At 44.8% G+C, this 19,318-nt stretch overlaps 1 protein-coding gene across 2 annotated transcripts in view; it reads right to left on the bottom strand.

The window, feature by feature from the left end:
* Window positions 1-19,318, bottom strand: part of AQP9 (aquaporin 9) — a 69,305-nt gene that overhangs the window by 32,891 nt on the left and 17,096 nt on the right. Inside the window, exon 1 of one of the 2 annotated variants that reach the window (XM_073303760.1) lies at window positions 2,005-2,055. The exons of the other annotated variant lie outside the window; for it this stretch is intronic. Coding sequence (XP_073159861.1) covers window positions 2,005-2,025 — 21 coding nt within the window. The 5' untranslated portion in view covers window positions 2,026-2,055. Of the gene's footprint in view, window positions 1-2,004; window positions 2,056-19,318 lie in introns of those variants that run through there. 2 annotated transcript variants of the gene reach the window in all.

Raw genomic sequence — 19,318 nt, forward strand, 5'->3', positions numbered from 1 at the left:
TTCCATTAAACCCCAATTTGGTCGTGACTGAAAGTCATTGCAATATGTGGCATATGGGAAATCAATAGGTGGTCTTAGCCCATTTCTAGGTGGATATAGTATCCACATCCTACAAGCAATCCTCCTAACTGGCATCAGTTGTGCCTCCAGAGAGGCTCTGGATTGAATAGACCCACTGAACTGTCTGACTCTCACTCTAGAATAGGATTAAGGCATGTCAGTGGGACAGTGTGGGGAAGCTCTTACTTCTGTACCTGCTCTTCGTGGATTTCTGTCTCCAGAGTTGTCAGTCATGCCCCTTTCACCAGCTCAAAATTAAATCGGGTTTAATTTTTTTTTTAAAAGAAGTGAATCATGAGGCGAGAGATGCTATTGGTAGTGGGATTCCATTGACTCCTGGGGCAAGTAACTGCAGAAAAGGGAGCACCTTGTTACAATAAACCTGTACTGCACTTTACTTCAGAAAATCCTGTGCAGTCAAAACATCAGCCTAGATTCTTAGCAGCTTGCTGATTGCTCAGTTATCCAGTTTTGTCTATTTGTAGGTTTTTTCAGCATTATCCAAGGCTGAAACAACTTTAAACTAAAAAAAAGGAAAGTAGGTTGTGAAATTTAGTCACATTGCCAACCCCAGGATTATGTAGTTTGATTTCCCTGTTATACTATAAAACAGACTGTAGGGTTGCATTTCCTTCCACTCTTGCGTGGCAGAACATTAAATAATAGTATCTACACTGTAATATATTTTCTTCACTTACAGAATTTGATTAATGAGTGGGGGAGGAGGATCATGTGGTTAAGACATAGGACTGGACGTTAATTGATTATTGCTGGTAAAATGCTTTGAGATTCTTGCATCTAACTGAGTGAGTACTGTTCCTTGTTATAACACCGTATAGATGTTTTGGAAAATTGCAAAGTAGGATTGTTACTGTAATGCCCGTGCTAAGAGTTGGTTGAAGTAGGATAAAGAATGTCATTTTCAACACTTCCATAACTGTTGGGAGTCTTCTAGATGACCTGCTTTAAATCTAACTGACATGGTAACAGACAAAAAGATACACCTTTCCATGCAAGTATTATGCCTGTATTTAGTTTGGGGTCTTGGTAGGTACTTTTGGTTTTATTTTTGTTTTGTTTAGTTTTTGGTGCAGTTTCACCTTGATGAAATGCTTAGCAAAACCACAAGACAGTTGCATTCCATCTACAAGGAAGGAGATGGGTCTTGGAACAATTATTCTAATCCCGGTTGTGTCACTGAAGTCTCTGTTTGGTAAATCAGGGACCTGCTCTGTGCCTCAGTTTCCCCATCTTAAAAAAAGAATACCAAACTCACTAAGGATTAGTCAGTGTTTGGAAAGCACAATATAATCATTATTTTATGTGCTATTAGAATATTAATAACATGCCAGTGTGTCTTTGTAAATCAAATCTACGTTGTGTGTCTAATTTCTAATATGCAAAGATCCCAGGAAACTTTTTGAATAAGAAGTAAAGAGAAAAACATTTTGTTGTTGTGAATACATAACAGAGGGGGTATAATATTTGCCTGAAATGGAAAACAGTAGCAGGTTACAGCAAATATAACAGTATATACACACAAAATATGATAAGCTTTCAAATACCTGAGGATTCAGCAGTGCAACTGCCATTACATTCACTAGGAATCACAGGATTAAATCTGTGTAACACAGTGAAAAGATACCTAGTCTGAGATCTGTTATCCCCTATTTGCACAATATGGTTAATTAGTCAATGCAAATGGAACTCATGCATGAGAACTGAGAAATTCCTGATTTTAAAAAAAAATAGAAAAGCAGGATTATTGAAGTGTATTGTTCACATCTGCACGTTTTTCAGAAGTTGGTAAGTCACTAAAAACCTAGTCAGCTATCAAATGAAACCTTTAACAGACAATTGTAAAGTACATTCAACAAATATTGTTGTCTATATTTAATAGTCATGCATATTTATTTCAAGTGACTGAAGTAATAACAAACTTACCATTAAATAGAAGGAATTCATTCACTGCTGTGCACTATTTGTCAGTCACTGACCCATGCTACTTGTAGAGTACAAGGAAAAGCAGCACATGTCCCCTTACAAACACTGTCCATCATTAAATTAGTGGGAAGGAAGGAAAACAGCTGACACTTACTATCAATATAAATGTTCCCAGGAATTCTGACAGGGCTTCTTTTATAAAGCTGTTCTTTAAGGCAAATTTCTCCTTGAACGTTCTTTTGCTTTGCCCGTTCATTTTTTGGTTCCTCTTGTTGCTCTATAATGCCAGTTATGCACCAACACAGACCCCTTAAATTTGCTGTGTAATCATGCTTCAGCTGAACTTTGACACTTTTACTTATACATTGAAATATGAGATTTTGACATCTGTGCTGCCAGTGGAATCATCTGACTGTGCAGGCATTGACTGGATCCCCTGGACGTGACCTGATGATTCATCATGAGCTTTCCATCCTGTGCGATATCTGAGTTTGCTGGCTTCTATTTATATTAGCAGAACGAGATAATACTGGAAACCTCACAATCACAAGCTGATGGACTTTTTTTTCTTCTAATTCCACATAGACTGGATTAATCATTGTCTTCCCCCCAAGGTTACCTTTTACCAAGGTAAACTTTTGTGTGTTTATTTCCCCAAAAGATGAGAAGGGGAGAGATTATATAAACTGCCAAATATGGAAGCAAGCCCTTGGTTTTGCTCCCAGATGGAATTAAAGTTATGCAGTTGTTGGCCATTTGAAACCTTTCTGCAAAGGAGGCTGTGCCAGTGAGTGAGTGCTTGCCAAAGAAATGTGCTCTAGCCTGCCTGCCTTTCTTTTCTTTTCTTTTCTTTTCTTTTCTTTTCTTTTCTTTTCTTTTCTTTTCTTTTCTTTTCTTTTTAAAGAAAAAAAAATCACATTCTGTACAGTTTAGAGAGATTTCAGTGCCTAATGAAGAATGCTGCTTTAGAAGTGCTGTGATTTTGTACATCCATGGACTGAATAGTAATACACTTCTTGGACTAAATGCTTCAACTCTCCAGTGGTGAGAGAGGCCTGTTTATGAGAGCAATGAGGCAGAATAATGTAAACCCCTCTAATGAAATCTGCTTCAGTCCAGATCCTGCAAGGTATTCAGAACCTGATTTCCCACTGACATGAAAGAGAGCTGAAGGTTCTGAGCACCCTACAGAATCAGGCCCAGTGTGGAATAATATTTCTACAGTGAAACATTCATCTGCTTTTCTTTAAAAAGCTATTAGCATCTTGGTTGTTCCTATCAGATGTCACTGACTCAATTGACACATTGATTGATTGACTTGAACAAGTTGACGCATTATTTCATCCGTTGGCTTTATTGTATTAAATACAGGAATATCCAGAGCCTAATCCTGGTAGGTGACTTCATGATGAGTTGGGGATGCACAGGGTCTGGTGCTGTGTCTACACCTGAGGTCTTTTGGATCCCTGGTGTATATTTACACTGCATTTAGACACCTGTGGCTGGCCTGCGTCAGCTGACTCCAGGGGTGAAACTATGCCGGAGTCCTGAGCGGGGGCGTGGCCTCAACCAGAAGAGGTGTGGCCTTAACCGGAAGAGGTGGGGCCTTTACATCCCCCTTGGCAGCTCCCAGCTGCAGAGCCGGCTGGGAGCTCAGGGGTGATTTAAAGGGCCCGGGGTTCCAGCCACTGCTACTGCAGTGGAGCTCTGGGCCCTTTAAATTGCTGCCCGAGCCTGGCTGCCAGAGCCCCAGGGTAGCGGTGGCACGGCTCGGGCGGTGCTTTAAAGGGCCCGGGGCTCCTACCACTGCAGGGAGCCCCGGGCCCTTTAAATTGCCTCCTGAGCCCCGCTGCCGGAGTCCCAAGGTAGCGGTAGCAGGGCTCTGGTGGTGATTTAAAGGGCCCGGGGCTCCCCACAGCGGCCAGAGCCCTGGGCCCTTTAAATCATCACTGGAGCCCTGCCATCGCAACCCCAGGGCTCCGGCAGCGGGGCTCGGGAGGCAATTTAAAGGGTTTGGGGCTCCGGCTGCTGCAAGGAGCTCCCGGGGGGATTTAAAGGCCCCACCTCTTCCGCTGCAGGGAGCCCCGGGCCCTTTAAATTGCCAGCCTGGGGAAGCCGGTCTGGTCTGGCATGGCGTACCAGCTCTTGCTGGTACACCGGACCGGCTTACTTGCACCTCTGGCTGACTCAGGCTCACAGGGCTTGGCTAAGGGGCTGTTTAACTGTGGTGTAGACTTTTGGGCTCGAGCCCAACCTCTAGGATGCTAGGAGGAGGGAGGGACCCAGACATCAGGCTCTAGCCTGAGTCTGAACGTCTAAACTGCAGTTAAAGACCTCTTAGCCTGAACCAGCTGACATGGGCCAGCTGTGGGTTTTTAATTGCAGTGTAGGCATATCCACAGTTCCCAGTGGCTGCATTTCCACTGGTGGGTTAGATGCCGCAGTGATAATGATGTCTAAGCCTTGTTTATGCTATTCCTGTCTCCAGCAGTGCTGTACCCATAGGGTATTAGGTGTCTGAAATATCCTAGTGTAAATAAGGCTTTGTAGAAGGCAGCAGCACCTTGCAGCATCAGGAATATAGGGCCTGACCTAAAGCCGACTAAAATCAGTGGGAATTCCCATTCCCATGAACGTCAGTGGATTTTGGATCTGGCCCATCCAGAATAAGGGCCTGATTCTGCAGGATCAGGTTAAGGGTAAAATTTACTTTCCTCACTCAAGTCTTCTACTCCAATTGCTTCAGCTGAGTTATTCCAGAGATCACTCTGGTTTCGTGCAACTTTGGGGTGTAGTCTGATTATAACCCAATTTATTACATTTTGGGAGACACCTTTGCATTATTACATCACAAAGCTACATGTTCAGGATATTAGTTATTGCAGCATATAAAAGGTACAACTTTATTATGGCTCTGAAAGGAAAAGACTTGCATAATTGTGTGTGTTTAAAAAAAATTGCAGCAGGACACGTTAATTACAGCAAGAATGAGGTGAACATGGTGTTTCTTCCTTGAAAGATGAGACATAAGTGGTGTACTTAAGAAAAGTAATTGATTAAGATAAATGTTGATAGCAATTCCTTCTCTAATAGAGGCCTAGATTGTGGCAGATAGCCACAGACCTGAGTAGGGAGGCAACGTAGAGCTGCATTGTTCCAGAGTTGCACTGCATTTCTGTATCCCTTTACGTGCTCAAAGGGCAGTGTGATGATCACCTCGTTAATCCTCACAACAGGTGCGCAAGGTTTGGTAGCCCCATTTTTGGTAGCTGGAGATACTGTGGGAGGGAGAGTTGGCTGAAGCCACAGAGTAGAGTCAGTGGCACATCCAAGACTATGACTCAAGACCTCCTCATTCCCAACTCCATGCTCATTTCTCCAGACCACATTGCTTTCCCCACAGTGCTTTTGTTCCTTGACTAGGTGAGCATAACTCTGCGAATCCGCTTTGGAGTGCCAATACCTACACTTAAAAGATCAGAATTTGCTTTCTTCAAATATTCTTTAATGTTTGCTTAAAATTTGCAGTTTTCACATATATTCTTCCCATTAAAGCCAATACAAAAGGGGCACAAACACAGCTGTAGTGAATTCAGTTTATCATTTGAGTGATAATCACAGCAGGTTTATTGAGGTATTCTCCCAGTTCTAACAAATATCTAGATAGCATTGGGGGGGAAGAACACATGAAATGTTAGGAAAAAGAAATGCTATTAAACATTTAAAACCTTAATTAGTAGTCCATGCAACCTACCTTTCCTGTTACTGCTCCTTTACTACGTAGAGAGTTGGACTGCCCAATTAAACAGCGGTCAGATGATAACACCATGATTACTGTTTTCTACTAGTCTCACTCATTCTCAGGTTTACCATCTTGGCCCTGCTCGCGGTGTCATAATGGTAGGAATACTGGCAATGCCAAACAGATGACACGAGCACCTTTCAAAGCTGTCAGGGTAACTTAGAGCCTAAAAACCTGACAACTGGGATGGAACTCCCCAGGTCCAGGCAGTAAGCACTACTACTCTGCACCAGCATCTCTGGACTGTGATTAATCCTGGCCTTTGGCCATCGCTCATGTGGAAAGGCTGCTATTTCTGCAAAGAGGTGGAGACGGTCGCACATGTGCAGAACAGCACAAGGAGACGAATGCTCTCTGCCTGTAGTTTATTGATTTTTGCCAGTGATGTTTCATCTGGACTTGAGTTTCCCATGTGTGTAACGTATACAGTTTAAGTTTCTTTAAATGGAATTCAGGTGACTGAAGGCAGGGAGGCCAATGCTTTTTAAAAAGGGAAAGAATGTCTACAATATTAATGTGATCCATTCTTAACTGTACCTATACTGTAACCTCAGAACTGGGCCCCACAAATTGTGCCATTACATCCGTGAAATCTGCATTGAAGTACTTTGGCCCTATGTCTATATCCAAGCAGAATAGGAATGAGAAAGGGTTATATACAGACTGTATTATTCTACCTTCCTTACGTTCCCCCTCATGCTTTGCCCTACAGAAATAAAGAATAATGCTGCTGTGTATTGTTCCCAGAGCTTAATTCTCAGGGGTAACAGTATATACAGCACTGAGTTCTTAACAGGATAGTTTTCCGAGTATCACATAAATCATTATTGATATAAGTTCTAAATCCAACACAGCTAGGGTGAGCAAGTTTATTAACATGCAACACAATGCACCTTTCAGTATTTGTATTGTAATATGGGCAAAATTTTTCCCTACTGTAAATCTCTTGGTTTTAGTTGAGCTATGCCAGGGGCAAATATGTCCAAAACTTCCTGTCCGTATGCAAATTTATTCACCCAACTCACAGAAAAATTACTACACAATCTTTGAAAGATTTTCTCTAATAAGTGAATCATTGCTACTGCTGGTGCATTCAAAGAAAACAACTATTTTATGATGAGCTGAACAGATTCAAATGCAGCATTACTGATTCTTTGGCTACCTAAGGAACAGATTTTCAGACCATCTTTCCCTTTCTGGTCTGTCTCCATCTATCCTTTGCTGTAAATACTAACGTGAATCAGATATAGGAGTAAAAGATCTCAGGCCATAGAAGAAACATCAGCCCCTTGGAGTGACAAACTTGAAAGATTCCTATGAATTCATGTTACATCTATTAGTAAACACTTTAAGCATATTTCACATTGGCTATAGCCTTAAGGGCCTGATCCAAAGCCCACTGCAGTCTGTGAGAGTCCTGTAAACTCCTTGGGGCAAAGCCAACAGCTCTTTGTTCTGTAAAAGGCTGAATACACCATCGGGTCTCAGGAAATAACAAATAATGATAACATTTTAGAAGATACAGAAGTGCAGTGTGACAGGGTGGTGGGCATGATCAGCCCCCTGCCACTTAATCAGCCCCCTGCCACAACAGCTCCAATCAAGGGGAATGGATTGGAGTTGGCTGAATAGCCCTGCCTGCTTGGCAACTAGAAACAGCTGCCAGCCTAATTAGCCAGGGGCTATAAAGGCGAGGAGGGGGAAAGAAAGGCCAGAGGCTGAGAAGGGCTGGTGGCTCTGGCCTGTTGCTGGTGAAGTCTGGCTGTAAAACCCTGAACAAAGCTAGTAAGCTGGTAGTGGGAAAGAACTATAAATAAAGTACACAGGTGATTACATGGACCTAAGGTGTTCCTGATTGGTTTTGTGAGAGCAGCAGGGGCAGAAGCAAGAGGGGCCCAGCAGCGCCTTGCTACATATTGGGGCTTGTCCAGGGTCTGAAGCCAGGGTGAGTGGGTGGCAGCCCAGAGATGGAAGGGACCCTGCTATGGCTAGTGAAGCAGCAGGAGGAGATGCCAAAGGCGCTGCAAGCCTTCCAGCTATCTCACCAGCTAGAGAGGCAGGTCTTACTCACCTGGCAGCTGGAACAACCAAGAACCCTGCAGGACTTTATAAGGGAGAAGGCCAACGTGCAGCAGCAGCTCTTACAACGACTGATGAGTCCCATGTGGGGTGATGGCACCCAAGCGATGGGATTGGGCCTGTGTGAGATGGGACCCACCGATGACCCGGATGCCTGGCGAGCCTCAAGCAGCCTATATGGTGCTGAGTAATGACCAGGCCAAGGACTATGAGGCAGTCCTAGACTGGGTGGGACTATTGGCATAAAAATACCACCAGAAGTTTTGGTCAGCCAGGTGGATGCGGGGGTTGCGGCCCTGGGCATTCACCCAGAAGCTGACGGGCTGGGCCGCTTGTTGGCTGTGGCCGGATACCCAAACAGTGGGAGAAATTATGGACCAAATGATTCTAGAACAGTTTTTACAGGGCTTCCCAGATAGCATGCAAGTCTGGGTCAAACAACCCCAGCCAAGCACAGTGGAGGCTGCAGTCAAGCTAACTGAGGAATATGGGGAAGCAGACTTACCCCGGAAGGAGGATCGGATGTGCAGGGACCTGGAGTAGGGGAAAAAAAAACCAGGAAGGACCCAGAGAGGAAGAAAGATTATACCAGGGGAGCCCCTGGATGACCAGGACATAAAAAGGGGGCACTGCCCGGAGATGGAATACGGCCTAGCCGAGTTTTGTGGCTGGACTAACATTGGAGGGCGGGGGAAGGGGTAAGGACTGTCACCATTCCAGGGAGTGTGGGGAGGAAGCCCCAGAGGAGCCTAGTGGACATGGCCTCAGCGTGCTTGCTCATCCAGAAAGGGCTGGTAAAGCCAAACTGGCTTATCCCCGGGGCGAGGATGAAACTTGAGTGCATCCATGAGGATAGGAAGCACTGCCCAATGGTCCAGGTGCCCCTGGAAGTGTCAGGCAGGTTTTCCTGGAAACGGGACAGGGTAGTGGAGGGTTATACCCGCTGGTGGTACCCGGAGAGTGTACCCGGTGGTACTGGGGATGGACTGGAACTGGAACCCCTTCCTAAAAGGGAAAGGAGGCAAAGGGAGGAGACTCATGGGAGGGGGAAAGAAAAGGGATGCCAAAGAAGGGAGGGGCGCCCCCTACACTAGTGGACCCCAGTAAGGGGGAGGACCAACATCCTTAGGAAAGAACAGAGGAAAACCCTAGACAACAGAATCCGAATGGGGAAGAAAAGGGAGTAGAGGAGGAGGGGCCAAAGGAGTGCCCCAAAATAGAGCCCCCAGGCAAAGAGACCCAGACCCCACTGGACAGGGTGGAAGAACCTGAGGCCCTGGGTGTCCTGTAGGAAGTCGCGGCTGACCCCGATTCCCCTGCCGGAGGGAAAGAGGGAGAAGCAGAGAGGTCAAATTGGGGGGTGTGATTGGTGTGACCACCTGTGCGCGGCGGAAGAGCTGTGGGGCCATCCACCCCCTACACAGTAAGAAAAGGAGTACTTGTGGCATCTTGGAGACTAACCAATTTATCTGAGCATAAGCTTTCGTGAGCTACAACTCACTTTATCGGATGCATACTGTGGAAAGTACAGAAGATCTTTTTATACACACAAAGCATGAAAAAATGGGTGTTTACCACTACAAAAGGTTTTCTCTCCCCCACCCCACTCTCCTGCTGGTAATAGCTTATCTAAAGTGATCACTCTCCTTACAATGTGTATGATAATCAAGTTGGGCCATTTCCAGCACAAATCCAGGTTTTCTCCTCTCCCCTCCTCCACAAACCCACTCTCCTGTTGGTAATAGCTTATCTAAAATGATCACTCTCCTTACAATGTGTATGATAATCAAGGTGGGCCATTTCCAGCACAAATCCAGGGTTTAACAAGAACTTCTGAGGGAGGAGTAGGAAAAAACAAGGGGAAATAGGTTACCTTGCATAATGACTTAGCCACTCCCAGTCTCTATTCAAGCCTAAGTTAATTGTATCCAATTTGCAAATGAGTTCCAATTCAACAGTCTCTCATTGGAATCCGGTTTTGAAGTTTTTTTGTTGTAATATCGCAACTTTCATGTCTGTAATTGCGTGACCAGAGAGATTGAAGTGTTCTCCAACTGGTTTATGAATGTTTTAATTCTTGACATCTGATTTGTGTCCATTTATTCTTTTACGTAGAGACTGTCCAGTTTGACCAATGTACATGGCAGAGGGGCATTGCTGGCACATGATGGCATATATCACATTGGTGGATGTGCAGGTGAACGAGCCTCTGATAGTGTGGCTGATGTGATTAGGCCCTATGATGGTGTCTCCTGAATAGATATGTGGACACAGTTGGCAACGGGCTTTGTTTCAAGGATAGGTTCCTGGGTTAGTGGTTCTGCTGTGTGGTATATGGTTGCTGGTGAGTATTTTCTTCAGGTTGGGGGGCTGTCTGAAGGCAAGGACTGGCCTGTCTCCCAAGATTTGTGAGAGTGTTGGGTCATCCTTCAGGATAGGTTGTAGATCCTTAATAATGCTTTGGAGGGGTTTTAGTTGGGGGCTGAAGGTGACGGCTAGTGGCGTTCTGTTATTTTCTTTGTTAGGCCTGTCCTGTAGTAGGTGACTTCTGGGAACTCTTCTGGCTCTATCAATCTGTTTCTTCACTTCCGCAAGTGGGTATTGTAGTTGTAAGAATGCTTGATAGAGATCTTGTAGGTGTTTGTCTCTGTCTGAGGGGTTGGAGCAAATGCGGTTGTATCGCAGAGCTTGGCTGTAGACAATGAATCGTGTGGTGTGGTCAGGGTGTAAGCTGGAGGTAGGAATAGCGGTGAGTAGGTTTCCTGTATAGGGTGGTGTTTATGTGACCATCGCTTATTAGCACTGTAGTGTGCAGGAAGTGGATCTCTTGTGTGGACTGGACCAGGCTGAGGTTGATGGTGGGATGGAAATTGTTGAAATCATGGTGGACTTCCTCAAGGGCTTCTTTTTCATGGGTCCAGATGATGAAGATGTCATCAATATAGCACAAGTAGAGTAGGGGCATTAGGGGACGAGAGCTGAGGAAGTGTTTTTCTAAGTCAGCCATAAAAATGTTGGCATACTGTGGGGCCATGCGGGTACCCATAGCAGTGCCGCTGATTTGAAGGTATACATTGTCCCCAAATGTAAAATAGTTATGGGTAAGGACAAAGACACAAAGTTCAGCCACCAGGTTAGCCGTGACATTATCGGGGATACTGTTCCTGACAGCTTGTAGTTCATTTTTGTGTGGAATGTTGGTGTAGAGGGCTTCTACATCCATAGTGGCCAGGATAGTGTTATCAGGAAGATCACCGATGGATTGTAGTTTCCTCAGGAAGTCAGTGGTGTCTCGAAGGTAGCTGGGAGTGCTGGTAGCGTAGGGCCTGAGGAGGGAGTCTACATAGCCAGACAATCCTGCCCCTACACAGTGTACGTTCTGCAGGTGGGGGATGAACAAACCCCGCAAGAAGGACCCCGGGGAGCACCTGGTGGGAGACAAGAGACTCTCCAAGAGTAGCCCCACTGGCAGAGGGAGGAGAGGACAGGGAAGGATCAACCTAGTGGTTACCTAAGGCGGGAGGTGTGTGACAGGGTGCTGGACACAAAGTGCTTAATCAGCCTCCTGCCACCCCAGAATGGATTGGAGCTGGCTGAATAGCCCTGCCTGCTTGGCAACTAGAAACAGCTGCCAGCGTAATTAGCCAGGGCTGGGGGTGGGGGCCTGTAAAACCCTGTACATAGATAGTAAGTCTGGCTGTAAAACCCTGTACATAGATAGTAAGCTGGTGGTGGGAAAGAACTATAAATAAAATACACGGGTGATTGCATCAACCTAAGGCACCCCTGATTGGTTTTGTGAGGGCAGCAGGGACAGAAGTAAGAGGGGCCCAGCAGCACCTCGCTACATACAGCCATCCCATTTATTGACATAGCTTTTAGGAGCATACAGTATGGCACTTCCCATGTTCCTGTATAGGATGACTGTGCAATGATTCGTTGAGAATGTGTGCTGTCAGAGATTATCTGAAATAGTATGACACAGATAACCGTTCACACTGACACGGCTTTAAGAGCTGGGCAGAGGGCAGTAGTGAAATGCTGCGGTATCGCTGCTCTTGTTTCAAAAGGCAAGTGTAATAAAAATGTTGTACAGCTGTCTGTGTGTCCAAGCCAATGTTATATGTAGCGTTAGTGATGGCTTTTCCTTAAACCGCTGGTTATAATACTAATATAAGCTCCTTTTGTAAGTTGCATTACAAGCAGCTCTATCTTACTGTATGCACACGGGAGAGGGGTGTGTAAATCAGGGCAGGATTTGGCCAGGGTTTTTTTTTTTTTTGCGAATGGATTGATTTAGTACAGAGAAGTAGTTTGTTTGCCAGTTCCCTGTCCATTTTCAGACACACACTCCCTTTTTCAGAACAATTAAGGTCCATGAGTTGTGCACACCTTTCTCTGCAAGAACAGAATATCATTGGCTCACTTCATATTTTTTTTATTAATTTCAGACCCCTGAATAAGAAACACTTCAAAAGGTAGCGCAAATGGGTGTTGCTTTGAAAACAAAAGGTTTCTCAATAAATACATTTGTGATGTATGAAAAAAGGAAGACAGCCTTGAAGTATTTCCAGTGGATTTTTCTGATGATGTAAGTTCTACATTTTCCTAATCAGAATGGATTGCATTATCAAACCCTTTTACCCTGTTACAAAGACTAAATTCCTTATGGTAGCAGGAACAGTGGACCTTGTTATGGCTATTGATAAGACAATAAGAATTTTAGAAGGGCAGTAGACCTAAGCCTACCTAGTGTGAAATATTATTTTAAGAAAACCCAAGGGAAGTGAGGACTTGATTCCATCTCCACAAAAACAATATAAAATGCTGCATTTGGCAAGCAAATCTTTGAAGATGGATAGGGCAGCATCTTTAGGAGGGCAACAGAACTTCCTCCATTTACATTGCAAACCACCTTCCCTTTACACTGCCAGTCCACTCCCAAGGCCACCCCTCTTTCTCCCTGCCCCCCACCCCAGATCTCCTTGCAGCCGGGCACTGCCTCATGCTTAGTGGTTCTACTTCCCTACTTCTAGTATGTCTACCCAGCAATTAAAAACTTGTGGCTGGCTCATGCCAGCTGACTTGGGCTCCTGGGTCTCAGGCTGTGGGGCTGTTTAATTGCAATGTAGACATCCGGACTCAGGCTCGAGCCCAGGCTCTAGGACCCTGTGAGGTCCTCCTTTAACTTCTCACTTGTGTCATCTCTAATAGCAATGTTACACTAACTCCACTGAAAGCTCATTCAATCCGTTACTTGCCACCTAACAGATTCCCTGCCTCTCCAGAAACAGAAGTTTTGCTGCTTGGGTTCATTTTGCATGGGGGAATCTCTCAGATGCTAGAATGAGGGCAAAGACCAGAAAATTGTCCAATTCACGCTGTACAGAAATGTTAGATTGCATGTGCACTGTGCTCTTAGCACTCAGGTTTGTTTAATTAAAAAAAATTGCTCTGAGATTCATAGCATGTTCTTTACAGGATATATAGGTAGGAACACTCCGACACAGCAATCTGCTGTTGCCCCAGTGCTGTATCCATATTCATTAAGGTATAATGAATCTATTAATTGAATATGTAAGTTCAGTTAATTAGATATAAGACTTATTCCTTTAGTTTAAAGGGTAATAATAAAAAATTGAAACTGACAAACCAGATGGAGCATTTAGAGATGATAAATGTGAACTGGAAAGTGCAATATTCCAATATGAATTCGTTAATTGCATCCGTTCATTAGGTGAGATACGTTAGCAGAAAGGTCAGTCCATTTGAGGCTTGATGTGTTTTTCAAATAGTAAATTCAAAAAAGTAAATTGAAGAGACATTCAAAGTAGGAAGGCTCAGCATAGAGTATGTGGAACCAAAAGCACACCTGGCATAACTGCATAGATGTTAGCACACCCTTTATAGAGCATTGACCCAAGCCATTGCACATTGTCCCCATCCCTTTGTGAGTTTTACTGATGCTTAGTTGACAACAGTGGGACAGACTGTGCATGTGGCTCTTCCCCTACTAAGCAGACAGAGGACACCCACCCAGATGACGATGGTCTCTCAGGCAGATCTCAGGAGACCTTCAGATTTTGAGGCTACTCCTCGTGCACATTCCATAGGGGGCAACGTCAGGCCCCTACAGACTATTCAAGTCATACATCTGTGCTGAGAACATGATGTTTAAATCATAGACTTAAAAAGATAAAACCAAACTTTGCAACTGACTCCTGTTTCTAGTATAGGCCAAACCAAAACCGCAGAGCCCAACCCCTACAGACTCTTTCTGCTTGCACCCTAGGTATGGGTTTATAGGTAACTAAGTAACTTGTGGCTTGACTAAAATCCTGACTTTAGGCTTAGGATCAGATGAACTGCAGTAGCGAGGAATAGATCTGTCCAGCATGAAATGGACACTATCACAGGTTTGAAAGCTGATCCATTGGTCTCATTTGCAGTAAATAGTATATCAAAGTTTTCGTCACTGGTAGTTTCTGGACTTCCAGTGATCAGGAATCATTGCTGATGATTGACATCACCATCTATTTTGGATTCTATATTGAAACCATTAGTGTAAAAGATAAATCAAAATGTAAGTATGATTTTAGTAGCATTTGTAGAACTTACGACAGATCCAAAAATCCTCATTAAGCAATTACGACTACAGATATCTAATAGGCAGACAGTGGATCCTTTTTGGAATGTAGAATCTTTTTATAGTGAATTAATATTTCTCTTTAAAATCCCTGTAGTAAGTTTGGATGCTATTTTACAGGAATTACTTCAAACAGGTGCCCCTTAGTAATCTTATTTAGGAGAGTATTAGGATTGTACTTTTATCTGGAGGAAGTAATGAGATCATTTTGCATGCGACTCCAGGAGTATAATTCTTAAAATATTTCAAACAATAAACCTCTCTCAAATCATCAGGCTTGAAGACATTTAAAGAAGTGATTCAATTAACTCGGGGGGAGGGGGAAATGCTATAATGTGTGATTTATTTTTGCAGATAAATTACAATACCAGTATCTGTGGAAGAGCATTTGCTGCCATCATGGCCAGTAATGAAAATACCAGGCAATTAACATGAGACACTTGAGGCTGAAGCATTGACTGCATGAAGTTCAAATTTTAAAGTGGAAATTTGATCAGAAAAGTGACTTAGTGGAAGTGGCTTTTTGGTCCTTATTTATTCTCCAGTTCTAATTCCGAAGCATATTTGATCAATTTTCCAAGTGAATTGTTTTTAAACTGCCAAAACTGTAAACTGAAACCAATCAGCCTGTATTTTTTCTTACTTTGCAAGTACATCAGCACCAAGCATTACCTACAACTAACAGTCTGAAATTAGAGTTTTGCTGGCAATTTGGTTGATGAGTTTGTTTTGGTCTTATGAAGCTATACTGAATCAGTGCAAGGGTAAGAAAAAAAGTAAAATTATTTTTCCAGAAAACAAAGTGCAGCACTATACAATATTGTTTTTTATAGTGTCTTTATACAAACTGAATCCCCAAAAAGCTTTATGGAGTTCAATGACATAATTACAAAGTTAATGGTGGGGGAGCAGGTGAAAAATATGAAGAGATGAGATGTTTGCAGATAAGATTTGAAATGAGAGAGATTTAATGAGGCAGGTTATTCAAGATGGCAAGAGCTGCAGAGGAAAAGGCTCTCACACCCACAATGGTGACATTGTATGGAGGGCAAGAGACACCGGAGTGGAGAAAGTCCATAAAACAGGCTTATATCAATCTGTGGAGGGCTTTGAAAACAAGGTCTGTTTTCAACTGGGTCCTGAAATGAATGGGGAGCCAGTAGAGTTGTAGGGTTTTTATCATTCTTTTTACTGATTTTTTATAAAGAAACACAATGTAAAGTGCAGGTTTCAGAGTAACAGCCGTGTTAGTCTGTATTCGCAAAAAGAAAAGGAGTACTTGTGGCACCTTAGAGACTAACCGATTTATTTGAGCATAAGCTTTCGTGAGCTACAGCTCACTGTAGCTCACGAAAGCTTATGCTCAAATAAATCGGTTAGTCTCTAAGGTGCTACAAGTACTCCTTTTCTTACTGTAAAGTACAAAAAGGTATAGACGCTCTCCGACTTATGCAATCGTTCCGTTCCGGAACGTCTTGCGTAACTCGAATTTTGCGTAAGTCGGAAACGTAAACCCAACCGTTACGCCAAAAAACAAAACAAACAAAAAATCCCTCCTATTTCTAGCTTACGGAACTTTTTCTGTAAGTGCGGATTTGTGTAAGTTGGGTCTTGCGTAACCTGGGGAGCATCTGTAAATGACTTACACCTTGTATATATTTACCAATACCAAGCAGAGTTGTTTGAGTAGCAGAGTGATGTGATCAGACTCTTTTGTGTGATAAACAGTCTAGAGCTGCTAGGGGAGTCTAGGAGAAGCCATTGGGAATAGAAATAGTCCAGGATCAAGGAGATGAAGGCATAGACGAGAACCTCAACAGCCATGGAGGTGAAGCAGTGCCTATAAATGTCAGTGATGGGTCAGCATTGACATACCCTGTGTTATTTTCTAATGATAGTGGAATACTGTTACACATTTTTGTACAAAATACTTAGTGGGCTTTAAGTGAACAAAATCTAAGATGACCAGGATCTCAAGTGGATAATGATATGAATGAAACTCCTGTCAGAATAATGCCCAACTACAAATCCACCTCATTGCCTAAGATTTGGTAGGCTTGCTTAGCTATTCTCTGTATGAGCTAGACTCTCAGGACATATGAGTTGGGCCCTACCAAATTCATGGTCCATTTTGGTCAATTTCACAGTCACAGGATTTTAAAAATGATAAATGTCATGATTTCAGCTTTTTAAATCTAAAATTTCACCGTGTTGTAATTGTAGGGGTCCTGACCCAAAAAGGAATTGTGGAGGGGGGTCTCAAAGTTATTGGAGGGGGGTGAGGTTCTGCTACCCTTACTTCAGCGCTACTGCTGGCAGCAGCGCTGCCTTCAGAGCTGGGCAACTGGAGAGTGGCGGCTACTGGCTGGGATCCCAGCTCTGCAGGCAGAGCCCCAGCAGCAGCAGAGCAGAAGTAAGGATGGCCTGGTATGGTATTGCCACCCTTACTTCTGCACTGCTGCTGGCAGGGCGCCGCCTTCAGAGCTGGGTGCCTGGCCAACAGCTGCCACTCTACAGCTGCCCAGCTCTGCAGGAAGCACAGAAGTAAGGGTGGCAATACCATGACCTCCCTAAAATAAATTTGCAACCCCCTTACAACTCCCTTTGGGGTCAGGACCCCCAATTTGAGAAATGCTGTTCTCCCTTGTGAAATCTGTATAATATAGGGTAAAAGCACACAAAAGACCAGATTTCACAGTCTGTGATTCATTTTTCATGGCCGTGAATTTGGTAGGGTCCTACATATGAGCGATGGTCAGCATGAGATCATAGATGACTCTCTGCTACCCTGGTCCTGAAGACAACCTGGTGCTGGTTTGGCCCCTTTGGGGCTGCTTTGCCAGCCCAGGATCTTTGCAGCACAGATTACTCTAGCCACATCTCCTCCCAGCCCTAACATTCCCTGGGAGTGGGGGAGTAGGTGGTGCAGAGCTGCTATGCTGGCATTATGCCTGGGATTTCTTTACATGAGCGATCACCAGAGGCCCAATTAGGGAAGCATTCCAGGTGCTTTCTGGACCACCGATGGCTACCTACAACTTTGAGTAGTTTTACTTTCTAATGATTCACACTTGCTGACCGTAATTTGCGCTGTTGTTGCTTCTGGTGCAGCACAGGTCTAAGGCCCCGCCTACACTGGCAAGTTTGTGCGCAGTAAAGCAGCTTTGAGCGCTGTAACTCCCGAGGTGTACACACTGCCAAGCCACTTAGTGCGCAGATGCAGCGCTGTAAAAAAACCACCCTGACGAGAAGTGAAGAGCTTTCTGCTCCGGGGCTACAGTGCTGCTTTGCCAGTGTAGACAGCGTGGTGATTACAGTGCTGCGACTGGCCTCCGGGAGGTGTCCTGCAGCGTCTGTTCTCACCCCTCCGGTCATCGGTTTGAACTCTACTGCCCTGCCCTCAGGTGACCAACCCTCAGCCCCACACTGTATATTCCTTTGCAGATTTGAAAGTCCCCTTCCTGTTTGCTCGGTGATGCATGCAGTGGTCTCAGCACATCTTTCCAGGTCGCCATGCCTGCTCCACACACCAGGCGATCCCCCACTTGGAGCAATGCCGAGCTGCTGGACCTCATCAGCATTTGGGGAGAGGAGGCAGTGCAGTCCCAGCTGCACTCCAGCCATTGGAATTATACCTATGGACAGATTTCTAGATGCATGATAGAAAGGGGCCATGACCGGGACACATTGCACTGCAGGGTCAAAGTGAAGGAGCTGCGGAAAGCCTACCACAAGGCATGGGAGGCAAATCACCATTCCTATGCTGTGCCCATGAGCTGCTGGTTCTACAAAGAGCTGGATGCGATACTCAGTGGCGACTCCACCTCCACTACGAAGGACCCTGTGGATACTTCATTGGCTTGCGTGCCAGTCAAGAGTGGACCGAGCCAGGAGGAGGCAATCCTGGACGAAGAGCGGGAGGAGGACCCAGAGGCAGAGGATGACTCAGAGGCCAGAGATGTATGCAGTCAGGAGCTCTTTTCTACCCTGGAGGAGCCTAGCCAGTCACAGCAGTTGGAGCTTGGCAAAGTGCAATCAGGAGAGGAGGCCTCTGATTTTGGGAATTGCTGAAGTGAGTTGTTGGGGACAGGAGGGATGCAGAAAGCAGACTTGTCTACTACCTCATGCCTAGCCTGAGTGGCAGAACAGGCTGTTGATACACTCCCTCACTTCACGGTAATCTCCCTCACAGATCTTCAGGAAACTCGTGGAGATACTGAGCAATCCACTGCCGCAGGTTGCTCGGCAGAGCTGTTTTGTTTCTTGACCCATAAACAGTAACTTTTCCACGTCACTTTACTGTGACGGGTGAGGGGATCATTGTTGCACACAGGCTAGCCGCATAGGCACCAGGGCAGAAGCTTCAGGCTTGGAGAAAACTCTCCCTTGATTCCCTGCTCACCCTCAGCAGCGAGATATCTTTGATAATGATTACCTCCTGTGGGGACAGGAATGATTATCAGGCCCACCCTACAGTGCTGACTCTCTTCAAGTGCCCAAGAGCCACATGCCCAGTGTACAGCAGGGTCTTGGAACAGTGATTTACCCTGCCCCTGCGGCTACTCACCATTTTTGGGGTCTTGTGGCTCATGTGTGCTTGCCTGGGTTCAGCCAGTTAGCGACAGGTGTGTGAGCACTGGCTGTGTGTTAAAGCACTGAAACAGTGTTGTCTATGTTGCAAACAATACTGCTTCTGTAAAATGTTGCATTTAAACGTCACAGAGATGACCTTGGGAGCACAGCCTCCTTCTTTGTTATCGGTGGCAGAATGGCTGCACAGAATTAGA

This window comes from Lepidochelys kempii, chromosome 10 (genome assembly GCF_965140265.1).
Source record: "Lepidochelys kempii isolate rLepKem1 chromosome 10, rLepKem1.hap2, whole genome shotgun sequence".
Lineage (NCBI taxonomy): Eukaryota > Metazoa > Chordata > Testudines > Cheloniidae > Lepidochelys > Lepidochelys kempii.